This window comes from Ovis aries, chromosome 15 (assembly GCF_016772045.2).
Source record: "Ovis aries strain OAR_USU_Benz2616 breed Rambouillet chromosome 15, ARS-UI_Ramb_v3.0, whole genome shotgun sequence".
NCBI lineage: Eukaryota > Metazoa > Chordata > Mammalia > Artiodactyla > Bovidae > Ovis > Ovis aries.
Window position 1 is genome coordinate 63,080,156 of NC_056068.1, and position 25,405 is coordinate 63,105,560.

General features: G+C 46.5%; 1 protein-coding gene and 1 long non-coding RNA gene across 3 annotated transcripts in view; one reads left to right on the top strand and one right to left on the bottom strand.

Moving 5' to 3' along the window:
- Nucleotides 1–25,405, top strand: part of KIAA1549L (KIAA1549 like) — a 308,499-nt gene that overhangs the window by 271,027 nt on the left and 12,067 nt on the right. For both annotated transcript variants that reach the window (XM_042233337.2, XM_042233338.2), the window contains exons 17-18: nt 10,453–10,803; nt 23,127–23,224. In XM_042233337.2, the coding sequence (XP_042089271.1) occupies nt 10,453–10,803; nt 23,127–23,224 (449 nt within the window). The remainder of the gene's footprint in view (nt 1–10,452; nt 10,804–23,126; nt 23,225–25,405) is intronic.
- On the bottom strand, nt 21,678–25,047 carry LOC132657884 (uncharacterized). Its single transcript, XR_009596656.1, has 3 exons — nt 24,112–25,047; nt 22,328–22,430; nt 21,678–22,112 (listed from the first exon to the last, which is right to left on the bottom strand). It is a non-coding gene; the product is annotated as an uncharacterized LOC132657884 (long non-coding RNA).

Below are 25,405 nucleotides of genomic sequence, written 5' to 3' on the forward strand. Positions count from 1 at the left end.
CTAAGAAGATAAGAAAAAGCAGGTAGTGACTCACCTTAAGAGCAAAAGCAAGATAGCTTCCCATGACAGAAAGCCATTCTTGTGTGTTTACTTTCAGTGTCCCTTTTAGTAGGTTTTTGTTACTAACGCATGAGTCTGGCTCATGTATTGCTCTCAGCGTTCACAGGCAGTGCTGTGTAATGGTTATGCTCATGGCCTCTGGAGCTAGGCTTGGTTCATGGTCCAGCTCAGTTGAACACTGGCAGTGTGAAGCTGCTGCTGTTGCTGCTGCTGCTAAGTCGCTTCAGTCATGTCCGACTCTGTGTGACCCCATAGACAGCAGCCCACCAGGCTCCCCCATCCCTGGGATTCTCCAGGCAAGAACACTGGAGTGGGTTGCCATTTCCTTCTCCAGTGCATGATAGTGAAAAGTGAAAGTGAAGTCGCTCAGTCATGACTGACTCTTAGCCACCCCATGGACTGCAGCCTACCAGCTTCCTCTGTCCATGGGATTTTCCAGGCAAGAGTACTGGAGTGGGTTGCCATTGCCTTCTCCACAGTGTGAAGCTAGGCTACTTCATTACCTGCTGTAGTTTCTCGAACTGGATAATGTTATGAGGATGAAGGGGCTTCCCAGGTGGCACTAAAGAACCCACCTGCCAATTCAGGAGACATAAAAGATGTGTGTTTGATCCCTGGGTCAGGAAGATCCCCTAGAGGAGGGCATGGTAACCCACTCCAGTATTCTTGCCTGGAGAATCCCCAAGGACAGAAGAGACTGGCAGCTACAGTTCATGGGGCGCAAAGAGTTGGACACAACTGGGGCAACTTAGTACCCACGTGAGGATTAGTACGCACGTGAGGATTAAATGCATTATGCTCATAAACACAGAGAAGATGCACAGTGAATATTAGCTGTTGTTGCTATGGCTAACATTCCATGAAAGAGAGGAGGACATTCTTTTTTCTGTTTCTTTTCCATTCTAACACTTTAGACACTTCAGGCCAGCTGTGAATTTTCTCACATACTGTGATATTGTGATTTATAATAAGAAATATATCATTTGGGGACTTCCCTGGTGGTCCAGTGATTAGGAGACCATGTTCCCAATGCAGGGAGCCTGGACTTCCATCCCTGGTCAGGGAACTAGATCCCACGTGCCACAGCTGAAACCTGGCACAGCCAAAAGGAAAAAGAAAGAAAGAAAGAAATACATTATTTGGTCTTAGTCCCTGCTGCTGGCCCAGAGCTAGCTCCAAAACCCCTTGGGATTTCCTGAGTGATGGGAACATTAAATGTTCTTCATGTTGAAGAGGTGACCTGGAAAACACCTAAGGATGGCGGCTGGTTGCCTGTGGAGCCCAATATGTGATTTCCAACCTCATGCCCACTGCCAGGGACGGGGGATGAACTGGAGATTGAGTTCATGGCCAATGGCCAGTGATTTAATCAATCATGCCCAAGCAAAGGAGCCTCCATAAAAACCTAAAAGAAGTGGGTTTGGAGAGCTTCTGGGTTGGTGAACAGGTGGTGATTCTGGGAAAGTGGCACCCTCAGACAGTATGAAAACTCCCTGCGCTTCCCCCTAGTGCCTTATGCATCTCTTCCATCTGGTTGTTCTCGATTTATGTCTTTTAGTGATGGGCCAGCAATCTAGTAAGTAAAATGTTTCTCTGAGCTTTCTGAGCTGCTCCAGGAAGTTAATTGAACCTAAAGAGGAGGTTGCTGGAACCTCTGCTCTCTATCTAGCTCATTGGTCAGAAGCACTGGTGACAACCTGGCCTTGGGACTGGCCTCTGAGGTGGGTTTGGGGGGGCGCGGTGGGGATGGAGGGCAGTCTGGTGGGACTGAGCTCTTAACCTGTGGAATCTGATGCTTTCTCTGGGTAGTGTCTGAATTGAGTTGAACTGTAGGACACCCAGCTGGTGTCAAGAATTGGTTGTGTGGGGAAAAAACTTACACATTGGTGATCAGAATTGTACTCACTAAAGAGAGAATTGGATGGGGCTGGACAAGGACTTTGTAAGGGGTACCTGAGACCCTCCCCCTTTGCCCTGAGGACACAGAGATCATACTTCCAAAGGTGACCTCTAAGAGCACATTTCGCCAAACACAGGGTTCAGTTCAATTCAGTCGCTCAGTCGTGTCCGACTCTTGCAACCCCATGAATCGCAGCATGCCAGGCTTCCCTGTCCATCACCAACTCCAAGTCTACTCAAACTCATGTGCATCAAGTCGGTGATGCCATCCAGCCATCTCATCCTCTGTCGTCCCCTTCTCCTCCTGCTCCCAATCCCTCGCAGCATCAGGGTCTTTTCCAATGAGTCAACTCTTCACATGAGGTGGCCAAATTATTTGAGTTTCAGCCTCAGCATGAGTCCTTCCAATGAACACCCAGGACTGATCTCCTTTAGGATGGACTGGTTGGATCTCCTGGTAGTCCAAGGGACTCTCAAGAGTCTTCTCCAACACCACAGTTCAAAAGCATCAATTCTTCGGTGCTCAGCTTTCTTCACAGTCCAACTTTCACATCCATACATGACCACTGGAAAAACCATAGCCTTGACTAGATGGACCTTTGTTGGCAAAGTAATGTCTCTGCTTTTGAATATGCCATCTAGGTTGGCCATAACTTTCCTTCCAAGGAGTAAATGTCTTTTAATTTCATGGCTGCAATCACCATCTGCAGTAATTTTAGAGCCCCCCAAAAATAAAGTCTGACACTGTTTCTACTGTTTCCCATCTATTTCCCATGAAGTAATGAAACCAGATGCCATGATCTTCGTTTTCTGAATGTTGAGCTTTAGGCCAGCTTTTTCATTCTCCTCTTTCACTTTCATCAAGAGGCTTTTTAGTTCCTCTTCACTTTCTGCCATAAGGGTGGTGTCATCTGCATATCTGAGGTGATTGATATTTCTTCCGGCAATCTCGATTCCAGCTTGTGCTTCTTCCAGCCCAGCATTTCTCATGATGTTCTCTGCAGATCTTTAATTGATAGAAATTGATAAGAGGCCAGTGGAGGAACTCAAGCAAGGGAGTGAAAATCAGAAACAGGTGCCCTCGCTTGCTCCCAAGGTGGGAGGGTGAGCTGGTTCCTTTAGTGGGGTGAGGGGGAGGGCAGATCTGGTGGGTTGGGCAGGAGGCGTAGCTTAGGTGGTCTGCTCACCCCCTTGGTGGTGCCTGAGTGCAGCGATCATGCAGTGCTCTGCTTTTGCTCCTGGTACTTCACAAGCGGCAGCTGGTTTGTGGCCCTCTTGTATCGTATTGTTCATCACTTGGCCCAACAGCACATGTATGCAGTTATTTTTAGTCCCTTATATTTAGTTTCTTTGTATTTGTTGCTGGAGGAGATTTTTGTCCAGGTGCAGACACTACAGCAAAAAGTCTTGGGTCTCAGCGTATCTCACTTATATACCATAAGTATCCAAAATCTTAAATATGTAAGTTTTCTCTAACTCAGTAATTCTACTTCCAGCAATTTAACATAAGGCTAAATGCATGGTTATATTCAGAATTTTAACCACAATATACAGATTTCACTTTCATTGGGAAACTACATAAAAGAGTGGATAGTTACATATAGGTTGAAAACTCCATATAAAAATGCAGTGAAATCTTTTAATAGGTTATTCTTTTAATCTTTTAATCTTTTTATAGGTTATTCCCTATAAATACCATATTTTTATTGACAGAGATAATTATTTGCAATGTTATATAAAAAGATTTCAAAATATATGTATTTCTATTTTATATATACATAAATCCATATATATTCATATATGTAGGAGGATTTTTATTAAATGGGACATTTAATTTATATACATTTACAAAATATATATGTGTGCGATTATACTGTTTATAAAATCATGACCCAGATGGCTTAGTCTGAGAGTGTGTCTAAGTCAAAAGAATTATATCAACAAAAGTAAATTTTAAATAGTTATGAAAGAAAGTGAAAAGTGTTAGTTGCTCAGTTGTGTCTGACTCTTTGCAACCCCATATACTGCAGCCTGCCAGGCTGCACTGCCCATGGACTTTTCCAGGCAAGAATACTGGAGTGGGTAGCCATTCCCTTCTCCAGGGGATCTTCCTGACCCAGGGACTGCACTCGAGTCTCCTGGATTGCAGGCAGATTCTTTATCGTGTGAGTCACCAGGAAAGCCCTATTTCTGCTTCTGTACCTGAAGGCTATCCTGTCATGTCCAGTAATACTTTTTCAATATCCTTAATTCCTTTCCCACTCGCATGCTGCATAGCTGCTTTTGCATCGCTACCCAAAATCCCACTAAGACAGTCCTGCAGCCCTCTGCCCTTCTGCCTCAGTGCCCTCCCGTTCTTTCTGTTCTCCATCACAAAAGCCAGAGAATCTTGTGCCAAGTGGTGGGCTCTGTTTGGAAGAAGAGGAGGGGAGAAACTGAGATGGTCCAAGCCAGGATTCTTTGTAGCTAACTGGAGTAGGGCAATGGGTGGGGTGTGTGAGCAACTGGGAGGGTGTTGGTAATACGCCAGCATTCATAATCTTCATTCTATTTCATATGCATAGGAAAACAGCTGCAAGGACACGCACGAAGGTCACAATGTTAACATTTTGTTATTTCTGGTGATAGGATTAGAGTGGATTTTAATTTCCTTCCTTTTGCTTATCTATGTTTTCTAATTTTCTACCATGAACAGACATTCCCTGATTAAATTCTTAGAATTTTTATTGAAGTATATCTTGATTGATTTATAAAAATCATTTGAGAAAAAAAAAGTTCCCCAGTGCTTCTCAGAATTACAAGGTTGGAAAAGTAAGTATGGTAAACCCTAAGTTAAGGAGGTTTAGAAATATATTCTCTGTCCCAGATATGCCACTGACATTTGTACCCAAGCCAACCATCAGCCAACACTGAGATCTGTCTTTGTGCCTGTCACGCCTTTCTGTCAAATAAAAGCAAAAGGTATTTTCAAAAACGGGAGAAGGACTTGGAGCAGGTTAAACCAGTTGACACATATGTCTTACCTGGAAAATGGGGACAACCACATGGTCCTCAGGGACTGGTGAGGGACCATAAATGGAAAAGCCTAGCACAGGGCCGGCACATCTCAGGTCCTCGAGGAACTCTGAGCACCTGCTCTGTTCAGTTCTTTTGCTTAAGAGGCAATTACTGGTTTCAGCTTTGGGCTAGAGTTCTGAATTGGGGGCTGTGGATATAGGAGTAAGACACTGACCCAGCCCTAATGGAGCCCCCAGTTTGTGGGAGGAGACAGACAATATGAAAGTGTCTGCTTATGTGCCAGACAGTCTTCTAAACACTTGATATTTGCATATTGATGCTTTACATCCTTATAGAAGTCGATGAGGTGTGTGCGCATGTTAAGTCGCTTCACTCATGTCTGACTCTGTGTGACCCTATGGACTGTAACCCACAAGGCTCCTCTGTCCACGGGATTCTCCAGGCAAGAATACTAAAGTAGATTGCTGTGCCCTCCTCCAGGGGATCTTCCCAACCCAGGGATTGAATCTGCATCTCTTATGCCTCCTGCACTGGCAGGCGGGTTCTTTACCACTAGCGCCACCTGGGAAACCCAATCTGATGAGGTAGATTATCTCAAGTATTACTTCGTAATCCGTCTTCCTGGTCACAGATGCCTGTCCCTCTGTAAGAGCCCACATCTGTGATAACGGTATTGGATCTATTTGTATATGTGGTGGGTGAGAGCTTGGGTGCTGGAATCAGACTTTCTGAGTTCAAAATGCAGCTCCACCAATAATGGGCAAGATATTTGATCTGCCAATGCCTCAATAATGTTTTCAACTGTAAAATAAGAATAGCTATAGTTGTTGCCTCATAGATTATTGTAAGATTTATATAAAGCACTTAGAACAGTGTCTGGCACACAAGCGTCAGTAAACACGTGCTGTTATTATTGTTGTTGTGTCACTTGTCTCCTTCTGTAGACTGGGGGCTCCTTGAGGACTATGACACTATCTTATTAATCATATGTGCAACTCCCAACCCAAGGCTGATCATGGGGTTGAAATCAACAATCATCTGTTAAGTAAAAGAAAAAAGTTATCACTACTCATATATTTTGAGGTAGTGAGGGAGGTGATACAGAGGGAGGAGGGATTGCCCTTGTGAGTGGACATCAGATTCTCCCAAGAACCACGATTGTAGGAGGAATGTGGATTCTATTAGAGCAGCCAGACTCCAAGAAATCAACCTAAATCAGAGTCAAAGTAAGAACCAGAAGGGACATCCCAGACCATGGTTAGTGCTCCCATTTTTCAGGTGAGGAGCCTGAGGCGTAGGGAGTTCGTGTACCTTATCTGTGGTCCTGCAGTGTTGGAGGAAATTTGTTGGCGAACATGGCCCTTTATCTTAGCCTCAATTTCCATTAATACTCCGTGGTTAATTAAACAGATGTTTTTATTTTGGTTCAGTTTCACAAAGCTTTGTTGAATGCCAAATGCCTTGTTCTCAGCTCACGAGAGATGAGTAAAACGGGCTCAAAGAGCGTTCAGACTTGCTTGAGATTAAATAAGCAAATCAAATGTGAAAATGGGAAATCCCAGGAAATAATGAGCGCTCACTTTGTTCCCATTCTATAGATGTCAGGAGACTAAACAGCCAAGTGAGAACAGTGGGAACACAGAACTTTAGCGCAAACCTGTTGAGGTCATGCTTGGGTTATGACTCTGGTCCCTCCAATTAAAGGGAGCCCCCCCCCCCTCCGCCCGCACAAGAAGAAAACTCGAGCAGGGTGAGCAGAGGTGGATTGCATTGGGGTGTTATGGGTAGACGCCGTGGGATTCTACAGAATGTATCTCTACCTCCCTGGCAAAGATAACGTCTTCCCCAAGCCTTGCTCAGAGAACCCCCTCCCCAGTTCAGTACGGCCCCACCCCAGGGATCCTAGGAAAATGGGTGAGTAGGAAGTTGTTGCTAAGAAGTTTGTTTTGGCTTTGCTGAAGGCAACAGCTATAAATTCACATAATAAGAGACCCACCAGTATGACTGGAAATGCAGAGCACAGCTGACGGGAGGGGAGATTCATAGCCTGCCTCAGCGCCATTCATCTCCCACCTGGGAGCAGTGTAGCCCTGCTGCTGCTGCTAATCCATTATTTATCAGGGAGACTAGAGATGTCTAGGGGGAAGGGCAGTGTGTGGGTGGCAACCAGTACTGACAGGGAGCTGTGAGAGGCAGGCGGTGCAGCGCGGTGTGCCTGGGACTGGAGCTGGGAGAGCAAGACTGAGCCACTGCCCGCTCTGGTAGACATTGGGCCAGTCACTTAACTGCTGTGGCCTCCAGCTCCTCAGCCTTAAAATAGGGCTTGAGTGAAACAGTCTCCTCAAGTCCCTCAGGCTCTGGAGTTCCATTCAGAATGTTCTAAGCATTGTATGAAAATGTCATTCAGAAGTTGCTTTCAGACTTTCTTCAGTCTGTGTAACAGGCTCTAGATACATACAAAAAATGAAAAGTTAACAACGACCAAAAGAAAAAAAGAGGTTGTTTTCATTACCCTAGAAGGTATTTCTGGGGTCTTCAGGGAGCATATTTCCCTGAGGGTGATCTCAAACCTTTTCCTAAAGAACCCCCAGGCATAAGAGCCCCAGTGCATCTCCAGCCCAGGATCTGGGGGCATACACCCAGGCATGAAATGTCTTTGAGTTCTTGTTTGTTATCACGGAGGTAATTTTGCACTCTACTCCATAAATCTATCCTTGCTTGTGTTGATATAAAAATAGCATTCTGAATTAGTCACTGTTTGTGAATGTGTTGATAAAGCTAGACTTGCACGTTGGCACAGAATCTTGTCTTTTGATCTTGAACTATACAAGCTCCAATTTTGTGTGATAAGGTTACAGGAGATGTCTAATTTCTTTTTCATGCTTTCTGTATTTTATTTCTTCTCTAACGTGTGTGTATTAATACTAAAGAAAAGTAAATAAAATTTTAAAACATGAAAAATAATGTAGTTCTGACCTTCCACATCTAGGTTTTAAGGAGGGAAGGGCTCCCCTTAATGGATGGGTCCCCTGATGACATTTTCTTAATGTGCACATTCTTCTGTATCCGAGTGCTCTGTGCCTGTGTGCTCGGTTACTCAGTTGTGTCTGACTCTCTGCGACTCCATTGACGGTAGGCTGCCAGGCTCCTCTGTCCGTTGGATTCTTCAGGCAAGAATACTGGAGGGGGTTGCCATGCCCTCCTCCAGGATCTTCAAGACCCAGGGATAGAACCCATATCTCTTAGGTCTCATGTGTTGGCAGGCGGGTTCTTTCCCACGCAGAAGTGCCACTGAGAAGCCCATCTGAGTGCTCTGTTTGTGATAAATAACATGTGGTTGAATGAATAAAAGAATAATGACAATTATGACGATGATAAAAGCTACCATTATTGTGTTTTTACCATGTTCTAAACTCTTTACCTCAGTCATCTTATTCAATCCTTATAAAACCCTTTGAGGCAGGTCTTATTATCCTCATTTTACAGATGAGGAAACCAAAACATCAAAAAGTTAAGCAACTGTTCCAGTTGGAACAGCTTTCCTGTGCTGTCTTTTCTCTTCTTGGCTGGCCTTTTAGACCTGGTCATTGTGGCAGCATTTGCCCCTAGTGCAGCAACTTGGTGGTATTATCTTAGCAGTTCCTCATCTCTTGGTTTTGCCCTGAGGTGTCTCTGCCCTATTCCACTTGCTCTATCTGTATTTTCTAATTTTCCTAAGGTGACAGTTGTGTCATGGATGAAGAGAAGGGTGGCAAACTAATCTATGCTAGTTTATTCACACAGAACTCTCAGGTTCTTTTAGCAGATAGTAGTAGCCATGGGCATCGGAGAAGGCAATGGCACCCCACTCCAGTACTCTTGCCTGGAAAATCCCATGGATGGAGGAGCCTGGTGGGCTGCAGTCCATGGGGTCGCTAAGAGTCGGGGACGACTGAGCGACTTCCCTTTCACTTTTCACTTTCATGCACTGGAGAAGGAAATGGCAACCCACTCCAGTGTTCTTGCCTAGAGAATCCCAGAGACAGTGGGCCCCCATCTATGGGGTCGCACAGAGTCGGACACGACTGAAGTGACTTAGCAGCAGCAGCAGTAGCCGTGGGCATAGTTGAAGTGGATGTGGATTAACTAGTCTCCACAGTCCCACCATCATCTTATCACAAAAGCAAATCTCAGAGCAAAACCTGTCACACATGCAGGTTATGAATGCTAATTGAATAAGCATTCCTAGGCTAGCAAACATAAGACAGGGCAGGCAGCCTGCTCTGGAAGCTGATCAAGTCCCAATCCTCTGCTCATTTGGGTATTGCAACTGCTTCCTGAGTGGAAGATTCACTGGAAGAAGGCAGGCAAACATTCTAGAGCGGTGGGTCTCAAACTTGAGCAACCATCCAAATCTCCTGGAGGGCTTGTTAAGGCACTGACTGCTGGGCCCTGACCCTAGAGCTTCTAAGGGCTCCACACTTTGAGATCTGATTTTGTTACTCTCTCTGATAAATGGCATCAGGCAACCAGCAATTTGCTCAATCCCTGGGCACAGGACCATTTAGAGAGTTAGTCTATGGTCTAGAACACCAACCCTTGGGTGTGGACCACAAGGTGTTCTGGATTCCTTTACCTAAAAGGCATAAGGGTAAAGAATGTCAGTGAAAGGTTTTAGAGCAGCAGTCCTCACCTTTTTTGGCACCAGGGACAGATTTTGTGGAAGACAGTTTTTCCACAGACTGGGGCTGGGGTTGGGCGGGGGGTGGTTTCAGGAGGATGATTCAAGCACATTACATTTATTGTGCACTTTATTTCTATTATTATTACATCAGCTCCACCTCAGATCGTCAGGCGTTAGATCCTGGAGGTTGGGGGCCCCTGATTTAAAGGATATTTTTAATGTCATCCATGAGAAGCCATTTCTCATCCTCATTATGCTAATTAGCAAAGCCTGCTGCATTCCTTTGGAGAAGGCGATGGCACCGCACTCCAGTACTCTTGCCTGGAAAATCCCATGGATGGAGGAGCCTGGTAGGCTTCAGCCCATGGGGTCGCTGAGAGTTGGACACGACTCAGTGACTTCACTTTCACTTTTCACCTTCATGCATTGGAAGAGGAAATGGCATCCCACTCCAGTGTTCTTGCCTGGAGAATCCCAGGGGCGGCAGAGCCTGGTGGGCTGCCGTCTATGGGGTCGCACAGAGTTGGACACAATTGAAGCGACTTAGCAGCAGCAGCAGCAGAAGTGCATTCCTTACGCTCCAATAACTGAGGTTCATTTCACATAGATAGTTGGAACATGGCCTCACTGATACAACTAGCTGAATAGCCCTGTACTGTGAATTTCCGGAGAGGGCACCTAGGGTATAACATAAATTAGCACAAATGCCTAATATCACATGTCCAAATGGAGCATCTTAGAGTAAGTTACAGACAACACGAATAGAAGGAAAGTTCACTAACAAATCGCTGGGCGTTTGTTTGGTCCCACAGACGGAGCCTGAGATCATAGAGGAAACGAACATCGACAGAGTGAATGAGCCCCGAGGCTACGGCCGGTCGAGGCAGGTGAAAGGCCACTCAGAGACCTCCACACTGAGCTCGCAGCCGTCCATCGATGAGGTCCGGCAGCAGATGCACATGCTGCTAGAGGAGGCCTTCAGCCTGGCGTCGGCGGGCCACGCAGGCCAGGGCCGGCACCCGGAGGCCTGCGGCTCCGCCCAGCACCTGCCCTACTCCGAGGTGGTGACCAGCGCTCCGGGCACCATGACACGGCCCAGGGCTGGGGTGCAGTGGGTGCCGACCTACCGCCCAGAAGTGTACCAGTACAGTCTGCCCCGGCCGGTAAGTCAGACGTCCCTCCCCTCTGCCCGTCATCATCAGATCTGCCTGTCCCCGGTGTGCCCCCGGGGTCTCAGGGTGGGGACTTTTGTGATGAGCCACCTTGGGATTTGGAGACGACCTTTGCTGGGCTCTCATCCTGTCCTCCAACCCTGATCCAAGCCTAAGGCTTTCAGTCCTGTGGGCACAGGCGCACGGGAAGCCCTGATGTCCAGCTGAAACACATTTTTGAATGAATTTCCTTTTCTATCCCTCCTGTGAAGGCCAGGCCTCATTCTTTGTGCACTGATGGTTTTCTACAACCCCAAGGGCAAGGACCTCATTTAAATGTCAAAATGTAGGGCAAGGCCCCATGTCAGGGGGCCATGGAGCATGTAGTTCTAAGCAGAGGCTCTGGAGGCGGTGGGTGGTTTGACTTTGAATTCCAGCTCTAGCATTCAGCGCCTTTGTGACTTGGGGATGTTACTTAGATTTTCTACAGGTGAAATAAACAGATAAGAAAAATAACTGACTTCCTAAGGTGGTTGTAAAGATTAGCATGAGGTACTAGACGGATGCCAGGCACCCAGTAAATGCCATAAAGGTTTGTTATGATCATCTCACTAACTAGTAACTGTACTTCAGTATTTGAGAAAGTACCCAGTGACTAAAGGCTTCCATGATTTAAGCAACCATTTTAATTAGTTTGCATTTAATTAGTTCATCACCATAGCATCTACAGAAAATCTTTTTAAAAAGAAATAGTTTTATAAGCCACAGACCATAATAGACAATGCTTTATGTGATATATAGATTCTACCCTTGTAATATTTCATACCCTATCTCCAAGTTACTCATTAATAGAGCCTTATAAATTGTCGTTGTGATATGTAATTATCTAATAAAAGCTAGAGAAGGCACGTTGCTGACAAATGTCCATATAGTCAAAGCTATGGTTTTTCCAGTAGTAGTCATGTGTGGATGTGAGTTGGACCATAAACAGGGCTGAGGACCAAAGAATTGATGGTTTCAAATTGTGGTGTTGGAGAAGATTCTTGAGAGTCCCTTGGACTGCAAGAAGATCCAACCAGTCTATCCTAAAGGAAATCAATCCTGATTGTTCATTTGAAGGACGGTCGCTGAAGCTGAAGCTCCAGTATTTTGGCCACCTGATGTGAAGAGCCAACTCATTGGAAAAGACCCTGATATTGGGAAAGATTAAAGGCAGGAAGAGAAGGGGGCGACAGAAGATAAGATGGTTGGATGGCATCACCGCCTCGATGGACAGGAATCTGAGCAAATTTCAGGAACTAGTGAAGGACAGGGAAGCCTGGCATGCTATAGTCCATGGAGCTGCAAAGAGTTGGATTCAGCTTCTCGAGTGAACAACAATAATAAAAGCTAACATTTATTGAGTGCGTCACTGTGACTAGGTAGTGATCTAAGTGTATATGTATGGTAACTCATTTATTTAGTTCTTACTATATGCCTCTGAGACAGTTACTAGTTTTATCCCTATTTTACAGATGTTGAAACTGAGGTTTCACAGCTTGTTCAAGTCACACAGCCAGGAAGGGGCGGAGCCAGGACCCAAAGTCAGGCCATCTGGTGACAAAGCCCATGTTCTTAACCTGCCTTCTGCTGTTATATTGTCTCTCCATTTTTCATTTTCCAGTAGACTATTCGGGACACCTGTGAGTTTGTGGAGCCTTTTGATAACTTCAGCCACCAGCCTCCAACAGCACCACTACCGTGGCAGTTAATAAATTGCTGTTTTGCTACGTAACCACCTAATCTAAACACTGCTGTATACTTCCCTATTGTTCTTTGTTCCAGATTCCCTCCTTCACCAGGTCCCTGAGATGTCTTCTCTTAACACTATTCCTAATCCCCTCAGTCTTTCTCTTTGAATGTCAGTCTCTGGCCCAGCCTTTCCCTGTTGATAAAACTCTTATCAGCAGAGACCAGGTTCAGTTCAGTTCAGTTCAGTTGCTCAGTCGTGTCTGACTCCTTGCGACCCCATGAATCGCAGCACGCCAGGCCTCCCTGTCCATTACCAACTCCCAGAGTTCACTCAGACTCACATCCATTGAGTCAGTGATGCCATCCAGCCATCTCATCCTCTGTTGTCTCCTTCTCCTCCTGCTCCCAATCCCTCCCAGCATCAGAGTCTTTTCCAATGAGTCAACTCTTCGCATCAGGTGACTGAAGTACTGGAATTTCAGCTTTAGCATCATTCCCTCCAAAGAAATCCCACGGCTGATCTCCTTCAGAATGAACTGGTTGGATCTCCTTGCAGTCCAAGGGACTCTCAAGAGTCTTCTCCAACACCAGAGTTAAAAGCATCAATTCTTCGGCGCTCAGCCTTCTTCACAGTCCAACTCTCACATCCATACATGACCACAGGAAAAACCACAGCCTTGACTAGACGGACCTTAGTCGGCACCTTAGTAATGTCTCTGCTTTTCAATATGCTATCTAGGTTGGTCATAACTTTTCTTCCAAGGAGTAAGCATCTTTTAATTTCATGGCTGCAATCACCATCTGCAGTGATTTTGGAGCCCAAAAAAATAAAGACCAAAGTTGATTTCAAACTGAGCCTTTGGGGCAGGGACATCTGTACTTGGATGAGGTCATCATCACTGTGAGAGTTTGTCTTTAGGTCGGCAGGTGCAGAATTTCTGTTTTGTCCATTCACTCCAGGGTGATCAGATCATGCTGTGTAAACTCACTGAAACTGCTTTATTATTAATATTAACTTACAAACCTGCAGTGAGAAGCTGAATGACCAGGTGGGCCAGAATATTTGTTTGCTGGTCAACATGGTCTTTCATTGGCTTCCCTTGTAGCTCAGCTGGTAAAGAATCCACCTGCAGTGCGGGAGATCTGGGTTTGATACCTGGGTTGGGAAGATCCCCTGGAGAAAGGAAAGGCTACCCACTCTAGTATTTTGGCCTGGAGAATTCCATGGACTGTATAGTCCATGGGGTTGCAAAGAGTCGGACACAACTGAGTGACTTTCACTTTGGGCTTTCCTGGTGGCTCAGATGGTAAAGTGACTGCCTGCAGTGGCGGAGACCTGGGTTCAATCCCTGAGTTGGGAAGATCCCCTGGAGAAGGAAATGGCAACCCACTCCAGTATTCTTGCTGGAAAATCCCATCGACAGAGGAGCCTGGCAGGCTACTGTCTATGGGATTGCAGAGTTGGACACAACTGAGCAACTTCACTTTATGGTCCTTCATTAAGTAAAAGCCAATGTAGGGAAAGTACAACATTATTAAGAAGGAAAACTGGTTGATATTAGAGTCATTTTTCTCAGCCTGTGATATGCAAACCCAGAGAGCAAAGTCAGTAAAGGAAATAGGGTGAATGTGGGACATCTTTTTTGCATCCCATTTTTCTGAGATATAGGTGGAATACAGTGCAAAATTCTTAATGTTTTAAAGGATTTTATTTTAATATTTACTATTTATTTGGCTGTGCTATCTTTATTGCAACATACAGGATCTAGTTCCCCAACCAAACATTGAAACTGGGCCCCCTGCTTTGGGAGTGTGAACTCTTAGCCTCTGGACCACCAGGGAAGTCCCCTTAATACAATGTTTATGTTAAATAGAAGACTAAGGTCAATGCCCAGATCTCAGGAATAGGAGTTTGCCTCTGCCATCCAGGAACTTTGCTGGATCTGTTCAAGAAGCACTGACTTCCAGAAGAATGCCAGCAACTCTGGGGCCCCCACTGGCCATGCTCCCATCAGATGAGAATCCACATACCCTTTTTTTCAGAAAGAGTTAGAAAAATGCTCACTGAGCCTTACAAATCGGGTACTTTAAAATACTTTCCCATGACAGTCATATTACAGTTTCCACAATTACAGTTTTCTTAACTAATTGCCCATTAAATTGGTACTCTTCTTTATGGGGAAAGAAGGGATTTTCTCACTGAGATGTTGAAAACACTTTAATCTTACCACATAAAGTGGCTGTCCTATGGGGGAGGGCTACCTGCATCCACTCTTACACTGATCCACACTGACTTCAGTTTCATTGACTCATCCTTTCTGATTCCAGACATTGACCATATCCCCAAATTCTCCCTCTACCCAGAGTGGATGGCACTCACCAACTGTATGACCTTACCCGGTGACCGTAACTCTGAGCCTCCTGTCTCCTTAGCCATAGAATGGTGATGAGAAGAGAGCTGCAGTGGGGATAGGATGATAATTCATGTAAAATGCTCAGCACGGTCCTGGCGCTTAGCACCCAACAGGTGTTAGTGGATTTTAATCAGAGTGCTTCGTATGGAGCCTGGTACATGGAATTACTGGCTAAATGTAGCCATTATTATAAAAATATTCTTTTTTTTTTCCATTGGGTTCCACTGCTTATCTCCCTTCTCCTGACACTTCCGAGATGACATCTTTTTCTTCTACTCTGTTATACTCTTTTTAAGAGCATGCTCTCTCTGGGTGCTCAGGGAAGCCTCACTTCTGTTTAAAGATGATCCTCAGGAATGACTGGGCCCCTCTAGCTGGAGGCCAGATTCTGGGGATCTGTGAACAGATCTGGATTTCAGAGAGAAAAACTTAAACAACTAGGATGAGTCTTCCAATGACAGGCCAGAAGATGCCACAACCCACATCCATATGCCTCAATTTAACAAAACCATCTAAAAATGTCATTGTGGGAATATGAAAGCTTAGATGGTTCTGTTTGCTATAATTCAGGACTGGCAGTTGTGCCAAGAAAGGCAGAAACATTAGTATTATATACTTTGAAAAAATGAAGCCACCAAAGAGTGGAAGTGGATTGAGAAATAACACAGCAGAGAGACAATCCATCAAACTGAATATCAAAGGCAGTTTTTTCATTGTTAAGGTTTCCTTTTGCCAACAACACATGAGGTCCTTATTTTAATGAAAAGAGAAATGGCTAACAATACACAATAGCAATGATAATTCTTAACCTAAGTTCTTGCCAAGCCCTCTTGTGCTATGATAATGTGAAAATCAATGGACAAGGTAGCAATTTAGAATGATAACTATGATTACTTTTCAGCTTCCAAAAAGGAAGCACTCCAAGCTCTACTGGAGGATAATTGGAAGTTGCTGGTTCTAAATGCATTCGGCCAGGCTGATGGCATTTATATCATGGAAAAGGTTACTGCTGGCAGCTGGGGTTTCCTGCACCTCAGTTCAGAAGACTGTTGATCATATTTTCCCCCTTGAATCTGTGAAGAAATTGGATTTGACACCTAATGACCAACCCAATTTTGCTATCAGCCATAATGGGTCTCTGCCAAGTGGAATGAAAACATCCTATAGCCTTCTTGTTGGTGTCAGAGTAGGGGATGCTGAGAAAGGTAAGTGTGCATGCTCAGTTGTGTCCGACTCTTTGTGACCCCATGGACTGTAGCCCACCAGACTCCTCTGTCCATAATTTCCAGGCAAGAATATTGGAGTTTCTATTTCCTTCTCCAGGGATCTTCCCGACCCAGGAATCGAACCCTCATCTCCTGTGTCACCTACATCTGCAGGCAGATTGTTTACTACTAAGCTACCCAGGAAGCCCTCCAAGAAAGGCAGCAGGGTGAAAACATCTTCCCCACTAGAGGCCTTACAAATGTAACTAACAGTGATAATAACAACAGCTGCTGTCTATGGAGCTCCCACTAAATAGGATATTAAGCTAAGTGCTCTTGTCTCTTCCAAGGCTTCCCAGGTGTTACTGGTGGTAAAGAATCCGCCTGCAGTGCAAGAGACACAGGAGATGCAGGTTCAGTCCCTGGGTTTGGAAGATCCTCTGAAGGAGGGCATGCCAACCATTCTAGAATCCTTGCCTGGAGAATCCCAGGAACAGAGGAGTCTGGTGGGCTACAGTCTATGGGGTCACACAGAGACACAGCTTAGCACACATGCACATTGTCTCTTCTGATCTAACAACCACCCCATGAAGTCAACATTACTATCCCCCACGTACTCCATGGAAAACTGAGACCTGGAGAAGTAAAGAAACTTGCCCAAGGTGACACAGGACGGAACTGGGGTTGGAACCCAGGGCTCTCTGACTTCAAAGCCCATGTTCTTTCCACCCTCTGGCCAGGTAAGCCAGAAGGTTGTCCCAGGCTCTGATGAGAACTCAAATCTAAACTTCAGAGTATGCTCTTCTTATAAGGAAGCCTCCCCTTAAAACCCCTTGGATGGGGTTTTGTTCATCCCTATCATACCCCTTGTAAGAGAGACATCTCTACTAAGATAGAATTGAGAAGATTATAGCCTGTTTTCCTCCTCTCCCCTCAAAAATAAAACAAAAGACTCCGTCTTAAACTTTCTTAATGATGAGATAACCAGGCATATCAGGCAGGAATTTACATCCACAGCACTTGGGTTCAAAAAAAGTTAAACATTTCTTGTGTTTCTCTAAATCTAATTTGAATCTATTCTGAGCTCCCATCCAGCCAGGTTTGGTGGGGCAGGAAGTGGGGGGGTGGGTTTCAATATTAGTTCTTACATAAAAGTCATGGCAGTTTGGTGAAGTTGAAACAACAGGAGAGGTCTACCCTAGGCAGTGCTGAATGGTATTTAAGGATGGAGGGAACCCAACAAACCAAGAAGGTATCTGGAGACTGAAAAATGAGGCAGTTCCATGTAATCAATGGATCAGTATTATAGGGTAACTTACGTACAGGGTAGGATGGGGCAGGGGGCGATCCAGAAGCATTAGCAGCTGCACTCAACACTGCAGAGGAGCTTCTGGGACAGTTTTATAGTTAACCTAGGGTTTGGGGGATGGGGAGTCAGGGAGGCATTCCTAAGTCAAGATTTATGATGGGTAATTAGTCTTATGGGTGCAGGGACTACATCATGAAAGCCTTTATCACTGGAAAGTAGCAGAGCATAGAGGCCACCTGGAACCTAATGATCATTAGATAATATCTATTAACTACAAAGCCCTTGACAGCACAGAAGTGATTTACCACGCGGTACAGTCTCAGGTAGGGTCAATGGAAGGACAGGAGGAACTGAACAGGCCCAAGATGGAGTCAGTTATGCTAGCTGCCAACAATGGGGTGTTGCAACTCCCAGAGTCTGTGAAGGTAGGTTGCTCTATATTACCTGGGACAGCCTGGGTTGGAGATCTTTGCCTATGGGCTGCCCCGAGGAATCCCCCTTGAAAACCAACAGCGTGCTCAGTGTCTGGCAAGTGCATATCCCTTCAGGTTTAGAGAAATCATTCAAGTGAGTAAAAATCACATTTTATTCAGGAATGCTGCGTGGAGAGAGGGAGGGAGGAGTGGAATATGCAGCTCAGCTCACAAACTCAGGTGTGCAAGACAGGTAACTGTTTCTCTGTAATGGCGTTCTAGTGCCAAACGCTCAATCTCTAGTGCCTCCCTCCCCGTCTCTGATTAAGCTTATTTTGTGTGTGTGTGTAGGAGTAGGGGTGGGTGCCTACATGGTGCAAAGCATGGCCAGAGGGTGAAGAAAGCTTCAGTACTTGGTCTCATTTTATTCTCATCTAACTACTCTGGGCGGCACCTCTGAGAAGCGTTCCTTTCCACCTAGTCTGCAGGTGTTGGTCTGGGGAGAGCACAGCTGTTTCCTGGCCCTCCTGCTTACAAGCTCTCTCCGGACTTCTCTTTCCCTTCCTCCCATGCTGGAGCCTTTTCTCTCCCTTCTGCCTCTCCTCTCTCTCCCTCCCTCTCTGTCTTACACACACACACGCCCTTGCCCCCTCCCCTCTCTAGCATCATCCTTACACACACACACACACGCCCTTGCCCCTCTCCCCTCTCTATCATCGTCCTTACACACACACACACACCCTTGCCCCTCTCCGCTCTCTAGCATCTTCCTTCTGTTTATTCTCTCCTCTCCATCCCTTGTTCTCCCAGACTGAGATGGGACACAGAGCCCCTTCTCCAGACTCATTAGCATCTAAGCTCTGCTCTTCTTTACTTAAGGGTCTTTGCCTAATACAGGAGCAGAGTGGTCTAAACTAGGGATTGCCAACCTCCAGGATCTAATGCCTGATGATCTGAGGGGCTGCTGATGTAATAATAATAGAAATAAAGTGCACAGTAAATGTAATATGCTTCAATCATCCTGAAATCACCCCCCTCCCCAGTTCCATGTAAGCATTGTATCCCATGAAGCAGGTCCGAGGTGTCAAAAAGCTTAGGGACCACTGGTCTAAAGGTACCTCACTTCTTTCAAAGCTCGGTTTGGCATCAGCTTTGAGTGCTTTAAGAGCTTAGCTTTTTGATATTCAAAATCCTAAACTCTTGCATTTGAATAACTTTAGCTTTTGAAATGCCAGGAAGAGTTGGCTCTTGGCCATCTTTAGCGATAGTAGACTTCCTTCCCAGGGGCAGGAAGGCAAGATGTTCTTAGGGCAGAAGAAGGGCCCTGGATTCAAGGAAATGTGGTGGCAAAGTCTTGGTTACTACAATTACTGTATCAGAATATTATCTTGTCTCAGAAGGAAGAGCATATCATTTATTGAGTACCCAATATGTGCCAGATATCACATCAACATATAAAATGAGTCTTTTAAACAACCTTTGAAATGGGGTTATGATCCTGTTACTTTCATTACCTAATGAGAAAACAGGTACAGAGAGGTAAATTACTTGAAGTCAAGCACCTGGTCAAGGTCAAGCCAAGTTTCAACTCCAGTTTTGTCTGACTCCAAACCCATACGCTCTGCACCACGCCACCCTTGGCTCAGAATTTTGAGATAGTGCCCTTAAACTGGCTGTGTGATTTTGGGCAAGTCAGTTCACTTCTCTGGGTTTCCTTTTCCCTCTGTGTTAAGGTAAGGAGTGAGGTCTTGGTGTCTCCTGTTCTTTCCAGCTCGAACCTTCTATGAATCCCAGGGCCTTGAGAGCCCCAGTGTTGCTCTCAGTAACTCCTAGTAAGCTGAGAGATCAAGATAAACACTGGGTTTTCACCATGGGGTCCGTCTTCAGTTACCACGCTCTCTGTTTTCAACTAAATAAGAACTATCCTCCGGAAGATTCGACTTTGTTCAATAGGATATAAAGTTATTTATAGCTGCATGGGGCCTTAGGGTAGACACAGGTTGTGCTGAGCAGTATTCACAGTGCAGTGGAAGGGGCGCCATGCAGTGGAAGCCAGCATTGTCAGCAGGAATGGAAAAACTGGCATATCCGCTCTGGCCTGGGGCTGACTGGCTGGCCCTGGACAGTGGCCTCCAACTTGAGTAGGTGGCTTTGGGCTGTGAGTCCTCACTACCCCACCAGTGCAAAGCCTGAGGCCCTGATCTGTTCCTCCAACTGCAGGCTGCCCTCTTTGACCTGTCACCCCTCTAGTGCTACCCCCCGCCAAGGTTGATCTTGACCAGATTCCCCCTCTGGATGGATGTACATGCACAAGGAGGGTCCAGCACACAGGGAGTCTCACCTGGGCTCATTCTCCACTGGGTTTGCTAGAAAGAATGGCCCTGACCCACCCCTCCGCCCCCGGCCCAAGGCCATCGGGACTGGGAACCTTGAGCAGACCGTGGTCACTGTCTCCTCTACTTTTACAACCAAACTTCTGAGCTCAAAGAGTGGCCTCTTCTTGTTATATCCAGGCTTCTTCCACCCGGGAGACCTAAGAGCTATTTATAAAGTCTGCCTTCAGTTCCGAGTGTCTGATCTCCCTTCTAGCCAGAGGACAGGGATCCCCAAAGATGGTGTCCTTGGGAGCCAGACTGGGCCCCTCACGGCCACTGTCACAGAACGAGAAACCTGGAACAAGGTGACAGTTTTGAACAATAGCTTCCAGTGAGATCCGAGTCACAAGGCAGCTGGCAGGGAGTCAGGTTCCAAACACATGGAAAAGGAGCCAGAATGCAAATCCAGGAGGACTTGGACCCATGGGGGAACCGCGCAGGGGAAGGGAGGAAGACACTGCTGGCGGGAATTCCTCAGCCGGGGCAAAGGTGGCCTTTCTGCTTTTCCTGTGACCCTGTAGCTGCCCAGGAGCACCAAGGGTACAGACCAAAGGAGACCTTGATCTCCTGTGCAGGCTTGCTTTGTACCTGGAAAAAATCATCCAAAGAAGAAAATTCCCTTGGTACTTGTCAAAAATTCAGAACTTTTAATCAGTTCTTTGGTTAACTGTTACAAGACAGAGACCCTGAATGCATTTTCTTGGCTGGAAAACTGTGTTGACTACAGAGTATGCCTTCCAAGAACCAAGGATAAAAATAAGTTGCCTGTCTCCTCTACTGATATCAGGAGAAGCCAGAAGAGAGACGAGGGGCTAGACACCTCTTTCTCTGTTTTGGGAAAGGCATGTCCTTACTTGTTGGTTTGTTGATAATAGTGGAATGCCAAGCTGGAAGGACAATGATTTTCAAACTCTGCAAAACCGTAGGGTTCAGGGAATCCCCAGGTGCTATCATGCAGGTAAGCAAAGGGTCAAACTCACCAGGGCATCCCCACCCTCAACTTCAACCAGAGCAGTTCTGCTTTGATTTGGTTACGTATTTGGGCTATGCCAGAATGGTTTCATAGCTAAAGAAATGTTTTTTGTGGAAACCCACGAAGTATTGCAGTGCCTTATTTCACAAGGAAAATAAGTAATAGAAAAATAAGGCACAGAGGGACTGACGTGTCTGCAGAGCGTGAATGACTGAACCAAAAGGAGAGCCTAGGTTGGCTGTAAGGGTGTTGGGTGTAAGGGTGTTGCCTCACCTTGCCTGTCCCAGGCTTGATCTCTTAATTGATTGCCAATATGGCATTTGTTTTCCAGGCAATCTCACCTTTCATATTTATTTACTACTCATTGTTTCCACCTCCAATTTCAGCTCACAATTTTTAGTTTGCTATGGTGTGGGAGGGAAAGGGTGGATAGTGGATGGGAATCCTTAAGATTTCCTTACATCTTGCAATTTCAGCATGCATTAAAAGCCATGGTTTACCTAGGATCTACTTGTTGTTTGGTGGGTTGGCCCTTATGAGTAGGTCGTCTGCCATAATGTGTGTGTGATCAGTTCCTCAGTCATGTTTGACTCTTTGCGACCCCATGGACTGTAGCCCCCCAGGCTCCTCTGTCCATGGGATTCTCCAGGCATGAATTCTGGAGCAGGTTGCCATTTCCTACTCCAGGAATCGAACTCACATCTTTCATCTCCTGCATTGGCAGGTGAATTCTTCACCAATCTGTGCCATGTGGGACGCCTATAATGATGGAGGGAAAAGCCCTCGTTCATTTTAAAGAATCCCGTTTATGGATTCTCTCTCCTGCTACCTTTTGTCTGGATACCTTCAGGTTTAAAGCCCTATCATCTTGTTCCTTAAGAGATATGGCAGGCCATGATACCTATAGAAAAAAAAAATGAATAAGAAGCACAAGCCACACTTTGTCTTTGCAGAGAGCATTCCTAGATTTTCTGCTGCTCAGAGACTGTGGTCTGGCTTGCTGGTCCTGTCTCTGACCATTTTTCTTTTCTCCCCTCCCGAGGTGATTACAATCTTCACTTGACAGTTTTGATCCTTTATCTTTAAATAGTGCTTTACAGATCATAAAATACTTACGCATACACTGCCTGGCCTGATCTTCTTTGCACCCACCCCTCTGAGCAAGGCATCCTTGTCTCCATCTCAGCAGAAGACACTGAGGTCCAGAGAAGTCACTTGACTTGCTTAGAGACAGAAAATCTATTAGCAAACCTCCACCCATACTTCCTGACTCCAAATCCATCGCTTTCCCCCACAAAACCTGCTTTCCCTGAGTGAGAAAATAAGCACAATCCATGATTCATACTTTATCTAATATTTATTGCCCATCCAGGATATAACAGGCACTGTTCCAGGCGTGAAGATACAGCTGACAACAGATCCCTTGCCCTCATTACAGTCTTGTTGTAATACCAGAGTGACAACTGCTATGATAAAAAATTAAAACAGAATATGGAGCTCCAAGGGAATATGGGGCTGGATGAATGACAGAAAGAAAGGAGCCATGGGAAGAACCAGGAGAGAAACATTCCTGGGGAAGCCCAAGGCGGGAAACAACTTGGCGGATTCTAAGACCAACTGAGGGACTCTGCAAGGGCCCAGCAAGGGAAGAGTGGGGGTGGATGAGACAGAAGAGGGGTCTGGGAACAAGTTAAGGGTGATAGTGACTGCAAGGGCCCAGCAAGGGGAGAGTGGGGGTAGATGAGGTAGAAGAGGGGACTGGGGACAAGTTAAGGGTGATGGAAGGGGGACGTTTGAGGAAAGAAGGAAAGTCTAACCCTCGGAAGTCTGCTTCCCTTTTAAGTGAGAAGAACCTGTGTGTTGATGAGCACCAGATATTAACATGTGTCTCCCTGTTTGCTCCTCTCTTTCTCAGGCCTACAGGTTTTCCCAGCTTCCTGAAATGGTCATGGGCTCTCCCCCTCCACCTGTGCCTCCGCGGACAGGCCCTGTGGCTGTCGCTTCTCTCAGGCGGTAACACATTCCTTTCTTTGCCTTGTTTGGGATATTTGCAGAGGATTTGGTCCTGTGAGCCCTGCCCTGACATACTTCCTTCATGCCCTGCCCCACTCGGGGGTGCATCACCTGTGTAGACAACCATGTGACCAGGGCACCTCGAATGCCGTGAAAGAAGTGGGGGCCACAGAGGGTTGGCCTACTTTCTTACCATTGAAAATGGAAAGTCCCATAGAACCCACAATTGAAAAAACCCAAGGTCAACTGCCCCATACCCTGAAAACCTCATGCCTTGACATTGAGCATCTAAAAATTATTCCAGTTTGGGCCATCACAACAGCTGTCTCAAGTCTGGGCACCTCCTGCAGGTGTGTGTGTCAGAAGACCCTTTGTTACTGAGGGGTGGTGTCCAAGAGGCTGGGGAGCAGTGTGTCTGGGCTCCTGCCCTAACTCTTGCCTTCCAAGATGGGGCGGCTGAAAGTACATGAACTTGGACAGGTCAGCTGGGAAGCATATATTCAGCATTCTCTTTGCTCTGTAACACTATAAAAAGCACATGCTTTAAGTATAGATAGGAAACAACAGCCAAGAGCACTGGGGAGGTTGGAATAGTCAATATGTCCAGGGCTGGGAGAGTGGCCCATACGGTGCCTTGGGGTCCATATGGGCCACTGCCCTGGCCCTCCTACCATAGCCTCCCCCAAAATGCTTGTCACGCTGTGTATGGGCCACAGGTCTGAACTTTGTGAAAATGGTAAAAAGAAATGAGTTTTCCTCAGAAACAACCCTCCCTTCATTTCCAGCAGTTTAGGATGCTGAGCTGTATATAGACATCACCCTTTGACCCCAGTCAAGTTCAGAGTGGGGGTGGGGGGTGCGGACAGCAGACCAGGGTTCCACCTTACCTGCCAGTAGCCTGCTGTGTAACCCCAGGACGATGCCTCACCTCTCTGGTTCCTCTTTCCTTATCTGTCAAATGAGAGCAAAGTTCTAAATGATCTCAGAGGTTCTGGGAGTCCTCAAAGGTGGCCACATGTACAGAGCAGAATCCAGGGATTTTCCCAGGATGGTTTTCCAAAGGAGTAGCTGATGCCTAGAAACAGCATGTGAGAAGCCAGAGCTGTGGGAGTGAGAAAAGGAGAGGAGGAGAAAGAAGAGAGACCCCACAGTCCTGGTCCCCGACACCCACCTCATGTGGAGTTTAATCCTCACAGCCTGTGTCTGACCCTCCCTGGGGAATAGTTACTCCTGAGGGTTCTGAATTGGAGGAGCTTGTCATCAGCGATTCATGCTACATTTGCTGAAGGCCCGCACCTACTTCTTATTTCTCCTTTCGTGTCCTTCTGCACCATTTGTCATCCTCGCCAAGTATCAGGAAGTCACTCCCTCCATAGGTACCCAGAGGGTTGGACCAGAGAGGAACCTTTGAGATGGAGTCACCCTCCCCTTTGAGGAAACTGGGGCTCAGAGAGAGGAGGTAGTTAGGACTCAGACCCCCCTGCCTCCTGTCCTCTCCCTTGCGCCCCTGTGCAGAGGGTGGTCCTGTGGGCTGGCAGCCTGCTACCCGCTGTGGCTGTCTTTTGCCTCCTTCCATCTGAATTTTAGGAAAGCCAGAGTGCCTCCGCCGAAGGGAAGAGAGAGACTGGCTAAAGCACCCTTTATACTTGGGGGAGAGGCCGGTGCTCCCACCCCAGCCCCCTCCTATTACCTGGCTTTCTGAGCACTAAGTGGAAATGGGTGTTAAGTGGGCCAGATTCTCTGCTTATCTGTGGAACAAAAACGTGTTCTCGCATTCATAGCACTCAGCAAGAGCTAGGCTTCTGCTCCTGAGAGCAGACCCCAGCCCGAGCTTCCGGAGCCTGGGGCTTCTTGCTTCCAGCCGCTCTCCAGACGAAGCCTTCCCATTGGCTGCCGGTGATGTCATCGCCTGCCAGGTTGACCATCCCCAGCAAAGACCCAATGCTAATTGCTTGGCTCCTGTTGATGTGGAGATGAAGTGTTCTTCTCCCCAGAGACACAAGAGTCACCCACAGGGGAGCACTGACCTTGAATGTCTAAAAATGACTCCAGCCCGGCCACCGCGACGGCTGCTGCAGGTCTGGGCTCCCTTTGTTATCGGGGGACCCGGAGCTGCAAACTCAGGCCCGAGGACCCAGCAGTCCTGTCGCTCGGAGGCCGAGGCGCTCCCCCCGCTTCCCC